Source organism: Ranitomeya variabilis, chromosome 1 (assembly GCF_051348905.1).
Source record: "Ranitomeya variabilis isolate aRanVar5 chromosome 1, aRanVar5.hap1, whole genome shotgun sequence".
Classification (NCBI taxonomy): domain Eukaryota; kingdom Metazoa; phylum Chordata; class Amphibia; order Anura; family Dendrobatidae; genus Ranitomeya; species Ranitomeya variabilis.
Window position 1 is genome coordinate 391,886,921 of NC_135232.1, and position 14,467 is coordinate 391,901,387.

Below are 14,467 nucleotides of genomic sequence, written 5' to 3' on the forward strand. Positions count from 1 at the left end.
TGCAGGGATGGTATTCTTGGGGTCGTATGCAGTGCCATCCAGTCTCCAAACGTCACGTGTGTGGTTGGCAGCAAAGATCTCGATCTTGGTCTCATCAGACCAGAGAACCTTGAACCAGTCAGTCTCAGAGTCCTCCAAGTGATCATGAGCAAACTGTGTTGTGAATTCCGTTCTCGAACTCCCTCCTGTGGTCATGAATGGTACTTCGGTGAGTTCTGTCTGTGAACTCCCTCTGGTGGCTGTGTGTGGAGCTACTAGCCATTGAGGTTCGTTCCTCACCTGGTCTCGTTTACTGCTACTGGCTTCTCTATTTAACTCCACTCATATTGTTAGTGCATGCCAGCTGTCGATGTCTTTGCACTGGTTCAGATCTCTCTTGGACCTTTCTGAGGACCTGTCTACTCCAGCAGAAGCTAAGTTCCTGCTTGTTCACTTGTTGCATATTGTTTTTCTTGCTAAGTTCTAGTCCAGCTTGCTTTCATGAAATTGCCTGGCTAGCTGGAAGCTCTGGGGGTGCAGAGTGGCACCACCGCACCGTGAGTCGGTGCGGGGGTCTTTTTTGCACACTCTGCGTGGTTTTTGTAGTTTTTGTGTTGACCGCAAAGATCCCTTTTCTATCCTCAATCTGTTTAGTTAGACTGGTCTCCTTTGCTAAAACCTATTTCATTCCTGTGTTTGTGATTTCCTCTTAACTCACAGTCAATACTTGTGGGGGGCTGCTTTTACCTTTGGGGAATTTCTCTGAGGCAAGTGAGGCTTTGTTTCCTTTCTTTAGGGGTAGTTAGCTCTTAGGCTGTGAAGAGGCGTCTAGGCAGAGTCAGGCACGCTCCACGGCTATTTCTAGTGTGTGTTGATAGGAGTAGGGTTTGCGGTCAGCAGAGTTCCCATTTCCCCGGAGCTCGTCCCGATTCCGTGTTTAACTATCAGGTCATTCCGGGTGCACCTAACCACCAGGTCCATAACAGTACAGCTGGCCCACAAAGTGTTAATGCATCTCAATAGAGGGAAAAGAAAAGTTCTGAGACCTTTTTTTTTTTTTTTTTCTGCAGTGTGTTTTGTCTTTCTTTTCCCCTTAAACTCTGGGTGGTTCAGGACTCAGGTGTGGATATGGACATTCAAGGTCTGTCATCTAGTGTGGATCAACTCACTGCAAGGGTACAAAACATTCAAGATTATGTAGTTCAGAATCCGATGTTGGAGCCTAGAATTCCAATTCCTGATTTGTTTTCTGGGGATAGATCTAAATTTCTGAATTTCAAAAATAATTGTAAACTGTTTCTTGCTCTGAGACCCGGCTCTTCTGGTGACCCTATTCAGCAAGTAAGAATCATTATTTCTTTGTTGCGTGGCGACCCTCAAGACTGGGCATTCGCCCTGGCGAAAGGAGATCCTGCATTGCGTAATGTAGATGCGTTTTTTCTGGCGCTGGGATTGCTTTATGATGAACCGAATTCTGTGGATCAGGCAGAGAAAATTTTGTTGGCTTTGTGTCAGGGTCAGGATGAAGCGGAGGTATATTGCCAGAAGTTCACAAAGTGGTCTGTGCTTACTCAGTGGAATGAGTGTGCCCTGGCAGCAATTTTCAGAAAGGGTCTTTCTGAAGCCCTTAAGGATGTTATGGTGGGGTTCCCCACGCCTGCTGGTCTGAATGAATCAATGTCCTTGGCCATACAGATCGATCGTCGCTTACGTGAGCGCAAAACTGTACACCATTTGGCGGTATCCTCTGAGCAGAGGCCTGAGCCTATGCAATGTGATAGGACTTTGACCAGAGCTGAACGGAAAGAACACAGAAGTCAGAATGGGCTGTGTTTTTACTGTGGTGACTCCACTCATGCTATCTCTGATTGTCCTAAGCGCACTAAGCGGTTCGCTAGGTCCGTCACTATTGGTACTGTACAGCCTAAATTTATTTTGTCCGTTACTCTGATTTGCTCTTTGTCATCCTTTTCTGTTATGGCATTTGTGGATTCAGGCGCTGCCCTGAATTTGATGGACTTAGAGTTTGCCAGGCGCTGTGGTTTTTTCTTGGAGCCCTTGCAGCATCCCATTCCTTTGAGGGGAATTGATGCTACGCCTTTGGCCAAGAATAAGCCTCAGTACTGGACCCAGTTGACCATGTGCATGGCTCCTGCGCATCAGGAGGATATTCGCTTTTTGGTGTTGCATAATTTGCATGATGTGGTCGTGTTGGGTTTGCCATGGCTGCAGGTCCATAATCCAGTATTGGATTGGAAATCAATGTCGGTGTCCAGTTGGGGTTGTCAAGGGGTACATGGGGATGTTCCATTGTTGTCAATATCTTCCTCCACACCTTCTGAAGTCCCTGAGTTTTTGTCGGATTACCGGGATGTATTTGATGAGCCCAAATCTAGTGCCCTACCTCCTCATAGGGATTGTGATTGTGCTATTAATTTGATTCCTGGTAGCAAGTTCCCTAAGGGACGACTTTTCAATTTGTCTGTGCCAGAACACGCCGCTATGCGGAGTTATATAAAGGAGTCCTTGGAGAAAGGGCATATTCGCCCGTCTTCATCACCATTGGGAGCAGGGTTCTTTTTTGTGGCCAAGAAGGATGGTTCTCTGAGACCTTGTATAGATTACCGCCTTCTTAATAAAATCACGGTCAAATTTCAGTACCCTTTGCCTCTACTGTCTGATTTGTTTGCTCGGATTAAAGGGGCTAGTTGGTTCACCAAGATAGACCTTCGAGGGGCGTATAATCTCGTGCATATTAAACAGGGCGATGAATGGAAAACAGCATTTAATATGCCCGAGGGCCATTTTGAGTGCCTGGTGATGCCATTCGGCCTTTCTAATGCTCCCTATGTGTTTCAGTCCTTTATGCATGACATCTTCCGAAAGTATCTGGATAGATTCATGATCGTATATTTGGATGATATTTGGTCTTTTCGGATGATTGGGAGTCCCATGTGAAGCAGGTCAGAATGGTGTTCCAGGTCCTTCGTGCTAATTCCTTGTTTGTGAAGGGATCTAAATGTCTCTTTGGAGTTCAGAAGGTTTCCTTTTTGGGCTTCATTTTTTCCCCTTCTACTATCGAGATGGATCCTGTTAAAGTCCAGGCTATTTATGATTGGACTCGGCCTACATCTGTGAAGAGCCTTCAGAAATTTCTGGGCTTTGCCAATTTTTACCGTCGCTTCATCGCTAATTTTTCTAGTGTTGTTAAACCGTTGACTGATTTGACCAAGAAGGGTGCTGATGTGGTGAATTGGTCCTCTGCGGCCGTTGAGGCTTTTCAGGAGTTGAAACGTCGTTTCTCTTCGGCTCCTGTGTTGTGTCAGCCAGATGTTTCGCTCCCTTTTCAGGTCGAGGTTGATGCTTCTGAAATTGGAGCAGGGGCTGTTTTGTCTCAGAGAAGTTCTGATTGCTCTGTAATGAAGCCATGTGCTTTCTTTTCTAGAAAGTTTTCGCCTGCTGAGCGTAATTATGATGTTGGCAATCGGGAGTTGTTGGCTATGAAGTGGGCATTCGAGGAGTGGCGACATTGGCTTGAAGGAGCCAAGCATCGCGTGGTGGTCTTGACGGATCACAAGAATCTGACTTATCTCGAGTCTGCCAAGCGGTTGAATCCTAGACAGGCTCGTTGGTCGCTGTTTTTCTCCCGTTTCAATTTTGTGGTTTCGTACCTTCCGGGTTCTAAGAATGTGAAGGCTGATGCCCTTTCAAGGAGTTTTGTGCCTGATTCTCCTGGAGTTCCTGAGCCGGCTGGTATTCTCAGAGAGGGGGTAGTTCTGTCTGCCATCTCCCCTGATTTGTGGCAGGTGCTGCAGGAGTTCCAGGCTGATAGACCTGACTGTTGTCCAGCGGAGAAACTGTTTGTCCCTGATAGATGGACTAATAGAGTTATCTCTGAGGTTCATTGTTCGGTGTTGGCTGGTCATCCTGGGATTTTTAGTACCAGAGATTTGGTGGCTAGGTCCTTTTGGTGGCCTTCCTTGTTGCGGGATGTGCGTTCTTTTGTGCAGTCTTGTGGGACTTGTGCTCGGGCTAAGCCCTGCTGTTCTCGTGCCAGTGGGTTACTTTTGCCCGTGCCGGTCCCGAAAAGGCCCTGGACGCATGTTTCCATGGATTTTATTTCAGATCTTCCTGTTTCTCAAAGGATGTCGGTCATCTGGGTGGTTTGTGATCGCTTCTCTAAAATGGTCCATTTGGTACCCTTGCCTAAATTGCCTTCTTCCTCTGATTTGGTTCCATTATTTTTCCAACATGTGGTTCGTTTGCATGGCATTCCGGAGAACATCGTGTCTGACAGAGGTTCCCAGTTTGTTTCAAGGTTTTGGCGGTCCTTTTGTGCTAAGATGGGCATTGATTTGTCTTTTTCTTCGGCTTTCCATCCTCAGACAAATGGCCAAACCGAACGAACCAATCAGACTTTGGAAACTTATCTGAGATGCTTTGTTTCTGCGGATCAGGATGATTGGGTGACCTTCTTGCCATTGGCTGAGTTCGCCCTTAATAATCGGGCCAGTTTGGCTACTTTGGTTTCGCCTTTTTTTTGTAATTCTGGTTTTCATCCTCGTTTTTCTTCAGGGCAGGTTGAACCTTCGGACTGTCCTGGTGTGGATTCTGTGGTGGACAGGTTGAAACAAATTTGGACTCATGTGGTGGACAATTTGACCTTGTCCCAAGAGAAGGCTCAACGTTTCGCTAACCGCCGTCGCCGTGTTGGTCCCCGACTTCGTGTTGGGGATTTGGTTTGGTTATCATCTCGTTATGTTCCTATGAAGGTTTCTTCTCCTAAGTTTAAGCCTCGTTTCATTGGTCCTTATAAGATTTCTGAAATTCTTAATCTTGTGTCATTTCGTTTGGCCCTTCCTGCTTCTTTTGCCATCCATAATGTGTTCCATAGGTCGTTGCTGCAGAGATATGTGGCGCCTATGGTTCCCTCCGTTGATCCTCCTGCTCCGGTGTTGGTCGAGGGGGAGTTGGAGTATGTGGTGGAGAAGATTTTGGATTCTCGTATTTCGAGATGGAAACTTCAGTACTTGGTCAAATGGAAGGGCTATGGTCAGGAGGATAATTCCTGGGTTGTTGCCTCTGATGTCCATGCTGCCGATTTAGTTCGTGCCTTTCATTTGGCTCGTCCTGATTGGCCTGGGGGCTCTGGTGAGGGTTCGGTGACCCCTCCTCAAGGGGGGGGTACTGTTGTGAATTCCGTTCTCGAACTCCCTCCTGTGGTCATGAATGGTACTTCGGTGAGTTCTGTCTGTGAACTCCCTCTGGTGGCTGTGTGTGGAGCTACTAGCCATTGAGGTTCGTTCCTCACCTAGTCTCGTTTACTGCTACTGGCTTCTCTATTTAACTCCACTCAGATTGTTAGTGCATGCCAGCTGTCGATGTCTTTGCACTGGTTCAGGTCTCTCTTGGACCTTTCTGAGGACCTGTCTACTCCAGCAGAAGCTAAGTTCCTGCTTGTTCATATTGTTTTTCTTGCTAAGTTCTAGTCCAGCTTGCTTTCATGAAATTGCCTGGCTAGCTGGAAGCTTTGGGGGTGCAGAGTGGCACCACCGCACCATGAGTCGGTGCGGGGGTCTTTTTTGCACACTCTGCGTGGTTTTTGTAGTTTTTGTGTTGACCGCAAAGATCCCTTTTCTATCCTCAATCTGTTTAGTTAGACTGGCCTCCTTTGCTAAAACCTATTTCATTCCTGTGTTTGTGATTTCCTCTTAACTCACAGTCAATACTTGTGGGGGGCTGCTTTTACCTTTGGGGAATTTCTCTGAGGCAAGTGAGGCTTTGTTTCCTTTCTTTAGGGGTAGTTAGCTCTTAGGCTGTGAAGAGGCGTCTAGGCAGAGTCAGGCATGCTCCACGGCTATTTCTAGTGTGTGTTGATAGGAGTAGGGTTTGCGGTCAGCAGAGTTCCCATTTCCCCGGAGCTCGTCCCGATTCCGTGTTTAACTATCAGGTCATTCCGGGTGCACCTAACCACCAGGTCCATAACAAAACTGTAGACAAGCCTTGACATGACGCTTTGAAAGTAAAGGTACCTTACGGGCTCGTCTGGAACGGAGACCATTGCGGTGGAGTACGTTACTTATGGTATTGACTGAAACCAATGTCCCCACTGCCATGAGATCTTCCCGGAGCTCCTTCCTTGTTGTCCTTGGGTTAGCCTTGACTCTTCGGACAAGCCTGGCCTCGGCACGGGAGGAAACCTTCAAAGGCTGTCCAGGCCGTGGAAGGCTAACAGTAGTTCCATAAGCCTTCCACTTCCGGATGATGCTCCCAACAGTGGAGACAGGTAGGCCCAACTCCTTGGAAAGGGTTTTGTACCCCTTGCCAGCCTTGTGACCCTCCACGATCTTGTCTCTGATGGCCTTGGAATGCTCCTTTGTCTTTCCCATGTTGACCATGTATGAGTGCTGTTCACAAGTTTGGGGAGGGTCTTAAATAGTCAGAAAAGGCTGGAGAAAGAGATAATTAATCCAAACATGTGAAGCTCATTGTTCTTTGTGCCTGAACTACTTCTTAATACTTTAGGTGAACCAAACATAATTCTGGTGGGTTGAGGGGTTGAATAATAAATGACCCTCTGAAAAAACTTTTCACAATTAAAAAAAAAAATAAACAAAGAAATAACATTCTTTTTTGCTACAGTGCATTTCACACTTCCAGGCTGATCTACAGTCCAAATGTCACAATGCCAAGTTAATTCCAAATGTGTAAACCTGCTAAATCTGCAGGGGGTTGAATACTACTTGTAGGCATTGTAGATATCTTGAAAAGCTCCTTGTAAATGCTTTCCATGTTTCTCTTATTTCTAAGCGTTCGTATCTTATGCTTTTTTTATACTTCCATTAAAGTATATAGACTTCTTCACATGCCACTACTTATTAGAGTGTACAATTAGTTCATTACTGCTTCACGACATCTTATAGAAAAACATATGTAAAGTCTAAAAGTTGTTGTCCATTTTTGGACAACCCCTTCTTACCCGCTAAAGTGGCCCACATCAGCGCCACTCCTTTGATGTTGATGCTTTGTTTCCCGACGACCGTGTGCTATTGTTAGGTGACATGACCACTTTTTTATGAATATGGGTCCTAGAGTTGGGTCTGAATTCATGTTCGTGTCTGATCGGAGGTTTGATACTTCCTAAGCCTCATCCTGCACTTCCACTGTACATGTACGATATTGTGAGGCACCATTATCCTAGTATCCTTTGAACATTTGTCAGGACATGCTGGGAATTATACTTTTACAGAATCACAATTTACAAACATATAATGAAAAAAATGAACAAAATTTGGGCAAAGGCACAGTGGAAAGATGGCACAGTGTCAGTACTAAACTGATGACCCCATCGAATATGTGCAGGCAGCAGAGTTAAATCGTTTGAAACCCAAACATTTTAGGAATGCAGAGACACAACTGTATGAGATGATCAGACTGAGAGATGAAATCACAACTGCTCAGAGGCTTTTCTCCCAGCTCTAAAGTTGGCACAATGCATCACGAGTAGTACATGTCAGATATTCTCCATGCGCTTCTACAGAAATGGAAGGGTTTTTGAAAACATGAGTTCGGCTCCAAGACATGCTGCCAAAAAAATGCTCTGGGAAACTCTGTATAAGATCGTTTCAAGGCTGTCTGGCCTTTTATAGCAGAAGAATTGCTTTTATTTACAAGCCAAAGCTAAAAAATGTAATGCTTTAAAAAAGATCTCTTACATGGTTCATAGGCATGCGGCTGAATCACATTAACACTTGCATTATTGATATTGATGGTTAGGAATATTCTGCTACAAGGTCAGGGGCCGACATTCCTTTGGTGCAACCTGTGCAGCAGCACAGGGGCCCAGGAGGTAAGGGGGCCCATTTCACCCCTCGAAATCAGTGAAATTGTGCATTATGATGAGCTTTTGGGCTGCAAAGGTCCCATATACCATGCTTGCACTGGGGAGCTCTTCTGTCCGTGACCGCTGCTGCACTAGGTTATTATTTTCAAGAATGAAACAATGAGTAAAGAAATTTCACTCTCAAAATGTAAAAGTTTTCATAATTGATTTCTTTACGTTTTTCTAAATCCGCATATGGTTATGTTTAATGTGATTGTTTATCTTGGCATCTGAGTCAGCTTTCCACAAAAAGGAAACATTTTACATGTTTTCATGTAAGAGTGGAACTGCTAAGCATAAGGGCTCGTGCACATGACCGTATAATCGGTCTGAGTGTGATCCCACAAAACATCGGATCTCACCAGGATCAATGTAGTCATAGTCATACGACGCTGCGACGTCACGGATCGTGCCGTCGTAGCGATCGTAATTGCACGGTGTGACGGTACCCTTATTCTATGCAGCCGTGCACATGTCAAATTTTTTCCTGTCTGTCTGAGGAAAAAATCACAGCAAGCCAGAGTTTGATCTGATATTCGGATCACACTGAGCCACGCAAGTCACTGACTGAGTGGAAAACATTGGACTGCATTAGGATGACATCAGAATTCAGTCTAATTTCCTCGCACTTATAGAATAGAGAAGATGGAGACATTTTTCTCTCAATCATCTCCTCACCCAAGAGAGACAGATCACACACTGAACAAACTCCGATTAGAAAATTTGATCAGGGTTCCATTTGCATAATCAGCATGATTCTCTCTGAGAGAATCCATGGCTGTCTGCATCAGCCCAACAATAAGTAAAAAAAAAAAGGTCATGTAGTCTATATAATGGCTCACTTCATGGCCATATTAGCGCTCTATACAAACTCAGAGTTGTGTAAAACCCTAACATGGTATCCTTAGGTTTTTATAGGGCTATATTTTTTTTATGGCGACATACGGAGTCCCTATATCTCCACTATGGCCTAATTTTGAGCAACTTTGTAAAAGATAAAGGGTAAAAATACATTATACATTATGGCCCATTTCATGGCGTAAAAATATCTTTTGATGCTAATGTTTTCTTTACTCAATCATTTTTGTCATCTTTCACTGCCCTTGAATACAAAGCTATCATAACACAGAATTCATATTACCTATAAATTAGTAGTATTAGAAAATAAATACGCATAAAGTCTTTTCTGCTGATATGTAGCCTTATACGTTCTTCTCTTTGACATTAATAACTAGAAATTTAAGGGCAGAGCTAAATGCCGGTATGACCCTATAGAAGCAATGTCATAACCTAGAACAAGCTTAGAATTGTAAATAAAGGCATCTCGATTACCGGTGCCAAAACTTTCTTCTCCACACAAGGAACAACGTCCAGAATCCATTAGGTTTGCAAAATATTTCCAGCCAGTTGGTGTTTCATACACAGGAAGCTTCATTGCTTTTCCAACCCTGAAAGGGAAATTCCAAATTAACCCATATTTTCTATATTGCACATAGGACGGATGAGTTCATGTAACATTCAGCTATCCTATCATTCAGAAACGTTTTGTACTATTTTACTGAAATTATAATGGGAAGTCAGCTAGGATTCCTCTGTGCCATGATATTCATATGAGTTCTGATTTATATCTCTATTGTTAAAAAACGAAAGTTAAAAAATAAGGAAAGTTTTCTGCTCTTATTTGGTTTCCATGGGCTGGTTTGTTTTTCTTGGGAGACTCTGGATAGCATATCTTTGGCTTACACGTGAGGATCATAGTCACAAGCTGTCTTAATCTTTTACTTTAAATTTCCAAACGATAACAAACAAATTAACCCGTGTTTTTATTTGAATAGATTAAGGACCCAAATTGAAAAAAGGAGCAGTTGTGCTTTCGCTATGTCAACTTAAAATATATTGTTATTCCACCAGTCAGTTACAAACCATTCTTACTAAGGGATTGTAATAAATAAATCCACATGTGGAAATAAAAGACAATTTCCTCTGATTATAAAACTCCCTTCCCATTTACAGGTCTGTTTCAGACTGACTATGTTAAAGGCTACAAACTGGAATAATTACTGTATTTTTGCAAGTTACAATGTCAATGAAGTCACAAAATGATGAGATACATTTGCGCTAAAAGATTATCGCAAACAAGCATTTTTAACTCCTTAGTGACCGAGCCAATTTTGACCCTAATGACCAAGACAATTTTTACAATTCTGACCACTTTATGAGGTAATAACTCTGGAACGCTTCAACGGATTCCACTGATTCTGAGAATGTTTTTTCGTGACATATTGTACTTCTTGCTAGTGGTAAAATTTCTTTGATATGACTTGTGTTTATTTCTAAGAAAAAAAGAAATTTGCTCAAAATTTTGCAATTTTCAAACTTTTAATTTTTTGTGCCCTTAAAACAGAGAGTCGTGTCAGACAAAAATTGAGCTTGGATTAATTTGTTATACATGCAACACATAAACGTATGCTCACATTGGCCATAAAGCACACAAAACCTACAAGAAGCAAAATGAGCAAAAATCCCTGAGGTAACTAAATACCGTATATACCCGAGTATAAGCCGAGATCCCTAACTTTGCCACTAAAAACTGGGAAAACTTAATGACTCGAGTATAAGCCTAGGGTGGAAAATGCAGCAGCTATTGGTAAATTTCAAAAACAAAAATAGGTACCAATAAAAGTAAAATTAATTGGGATATCAGTAGGTTAAGTGGTTTTGAATATCCATATTGAATCAGGAGCCCCATATAATGCTCCATACAGTTCATGATGGGCCCCATAAGATGCTCCATACAAAATACGCCTCAAATAATGCTCCATAAAGTTTATGATGGGCCCCATAAGATGCTCCATATTAAAATATGCCCCAAATAATGCTGCACAAAGGTTAATAATGGCGCCATAAGATGCTCCATAGATACATTTGCCCAATACAGTGCTGCATAAAGGTTAATAAGGGCCCCATAAGATGCTCCATAGAGACATTTGCCCCATATAATGCTGCACAAATGTTGATTATGGCCCCATAAGATGCTCCATAGAGATATTTGCCCCATATAATGCTGCACAAATGTTGATTATGGCCCCATAAGATGCTCCATAGATATATTTGCCCCATATAATGCTGCACAAATGTTGATTATGGCCTCATAAGATGCTCCATAGAGATATTTGCCCCATATAATGCTGCACAAATGCTGATTACGGCCCCATAAGATGTCCCATAGAGATATTTGCCCCATATAATGCTGCACAAATGCTGATTTGATTATGGCCCCCATAAGATGCTCCATAGAGATATTTGCCCCATATAATGCTGCACAAATGTTGATTATGGCCCCATAACATGCTCCATAGAGATATTTGCCCCATATAATGCTGCACAAATGCTGATTATAGCCCCATAAGATGCTCCATAGAAATATTTGCCGCATATAATGCTGCACAAATGTTGATTATGGCCCCATAAGATGCTCCATAGAGAAATTTGCCCCATATAATGCTGCACAAATGCTGATTATGGCCCCATAAGATGCTCCATAGAGATATTTGCCCCCTATAATGCTGCACAAATGCTGATTATGGCCCCATAAGATGCTCCATAGAGATATTTGCCCCATATAATGCTGCACAAATGCTGATTATGGCCCCATAAGATGCTCCATAGAGATATTTGCCCCATATGCTGTTGCTGCTATTAAAAAAAAATGACATACTCACCTCTCTCCTTATGGAGAGTGACATACCATCTGGCTTGTCAAGGTAAGGAGGCTTATTTGCCGTACAATGCTCCTCTGGGAAATTAAATATGCAAATTGCCTCTTCTGAGAAAAAGAGGACTTAACTCTATAGCGCCACAGAGTTAAGTCCTCTTTTTCTCAGAAGAGGCAATTTGCATATTTAATTTCCCAGAGGAGCATTGTACGGCAAATAAGCCTCCTTACCTTGACAAGCCAGATGGTATGTCACTCTCCATAAGGAGAAACGTTACCCCTTAGATCCCAGTCCAGAGCCTCTCACCTAGCCAAATCAGTTCTCATGCTTCGCACTGACGAGGGCCAACAGCCCGAAACACCGTGTCTGCGAATTGAGGTACTGATTTGGCTTTTATCCTAAGTCATATTGCACAACTCGTTAGAGGGTTGATTGTGACTTGTAGGATCGCTACTTCCAACAGGTGGCGCTATAGAGTTAAGTCCTCTTTTTCTCAGAAGAGGCAATTTGCATACTCACCTCTCGTCGCTCAGGCCCCCTGCACTTGAAATATTCACCTGTCCTTGTTCCACCGCCGGGCACCGCGCCATCTTCCGCGTCCTCTGCACTGACGTTCAGACAGAGGGCACGCACTAACCATGTCATCGAGCCCTCTAACCTGAGCATCACAGCAGAGGACACAGAAGACGGAGCGGCGCCCGGCGGTGGAACAAAGACAGGTGAATATCGCACAATGCTGCTCACCCTCCCCGTTATACTCACCTGCTCCCAGTGCGATCACTGGCAGCTTCCCTGATGGTCTTCTCCAGGCGCTGAGAGCTTCTTCCAGCGTTGAGCGGTCACCGGTACCAATCATTACAGTAATGAATATGCGGCCCAAACCCTATGGAGTGGAGTCGCGTCCATATTCATTACTGTAATGAGCGGTACAATGTGACCGCTCAACGCTGGAAGAAGCTGTCAGCGCCGGAGATCATCGGAGATGCAGGGACCTCGCCAGGAGCAGGTGAGTATGTGACAGCTGCCGCTCCCCCTCTCCCGCCGACCCCCTCCCGCCGACAATGACTCAAGTATAAGCCAAGAGGGGCACTTTCAGCCAAAAAAAGGGTTAAAAATCTCAGCTTATACTCGAGTATATACGGTAACTAAAAAGCAAAAGTGCATCTAAATAACTCAGGGTTCTTAGTAATACTGTTTTGACAAAAATAGCATTTTTGCTCACTTTTTTTCTTGAAGGGTTAAAAGTTGAAGAGCGATTTCTCATTTTTCCAGCAAAATTTACAAAGCCATTTTTTTGGGGACCACCTCACAATTGAAGTGACTTTGGGGGGTCAATAAGACATAAAATACCCCAAAGTGACACCATTCTAAAAACTGCACCCCTCATTGTGGGCAAAACCACATTAAAGAAGTTTATTAATCCTTCAGGTATTTCATGAGAACTAAAGCAGTGTAGAAGGAAAAAAATAACATTTACCTTTTCTCACTAAAAATGTACTTTAGACCCAAACTTTTTTATTTTCATAAGGGTATCAGATGAAAATGGATGACAAAATTTGTTGTGCAATTTCTCCTGAGTACACCGATACCCTGTATGTATAGGAAATTCACTGTTTGGGCACCTGGCTTGTTTGACTTTTTGAGCGCAAAATTGACTGGAATCGATGAAGGGCATCATGCCTCGTTGGGAGACCCCCTGATGTGCCTAAACAGTGGAAACTCCACAATTCTAACTACAACCCTAACACAGCCCTAACTCCAACACCCAATCATAACCCTAATCGCAACCCTAACCACAACCATAACCACAACACCACAACCCTAACCCCAACACCACAACCTTAACCCCAATACAACTCTAACCCTAGCCCCAACCCTAGCCATAACGATAACCCTAGCCCCAACCCTAACCCCCAGCCTAACCCCAACCCTAACCCTAGCCCCAACCCTAACCCTAGCCCAGCCCTAATCATAGCTGTAACCCCAACCCTAACCCTAGCACCAACCATAACCCTAAATGCAAAGAATGAAAAAAATACTGTTTTTTATTTTATTATTTTAACCTAAGCATCACGTGACCGGATGCAAGGGAACTGAACACCCGGCGTTACCAAGGCCACGGAGACACGCTGAGCGAGGACAGCAGGCCGCTGCCAGCGCATGAGCACACCCCGGCAACTGAATATGGGCAATAGAAGCCTAATCATTAACACAGAGTCACCGGGGTCTGCCTGTCAGCGTCTGCACCGCACACTAACCCGGTGACAGATATTGGCCTCTATGTTAACAAGCGGGGACTTCCAGGTCTGCCCGTCAGCATCTGAGCCGCACACTACCCTAGTGATAGATATTGGCTTCATATTTGGTATATAAACTCCTTGTTTTCAGTATATGCCACCCCCTGACGAAGGATTCAATATCCGAAACGTGCGTCGGGGTGTGCACATTGTTAGGACTCAGTAGGCACCTGCAAGGTACGGATCTCCCTCTATCATTATAATATTGCATATTGTACTTTGCACTTTGCTGCTATATGGAGGTTTTGGTTACCTGTTTTATTTGGTATAATGGTTTTTATTAAAGATATATATGGTTTTTTTGTTAACCCATATGTTTATGGGATCACGTGTGGATTCTTTTAATCTAGCATATTCTCACAGGAGATTTGGAGATCCACTATATCCTCTCTTGGTGCCTCTCTTTCCTATTTAGGCTGTAATATAGTGATTTTATATATACTTATTTTATATCTTATTACTTCTTGTCCTAAATATGTGCACACAACTTATGTTGTAGTATAACTACTGTGAATAAAGATGAATTTTAAATCTTATATCCTTGCTAGCCTTTTTTTTAGGGTTTGCTCCATAGTTCTGGTGGTTGGTTCTGC

The 14,467-nt window shown here is 43.5% G+C and overlaps 1 protein-coding gene across 1 annotated transcript in view; it reads right to left on the bottom strand.

The window, feature by feature from the left end:
* PGM5 (phosphoglucomutase 5) overlaps positions 1-14,467 on the bottom strand; it is a 321,381-nt gene that overhangs the window by 149,846 nt on the left and 157,068 nt on the right. The window contains exon 7 of the mRNA XM_077249087.1: positions 9,194-9,309. Within this exon, the coding sequence (XP_077105202.1) occupies positions 9,194-9,309 (116 nt within the window). The remainder of the gene's footprint in view (positions 1-9,193; positions 9,310-14,467) is intronic.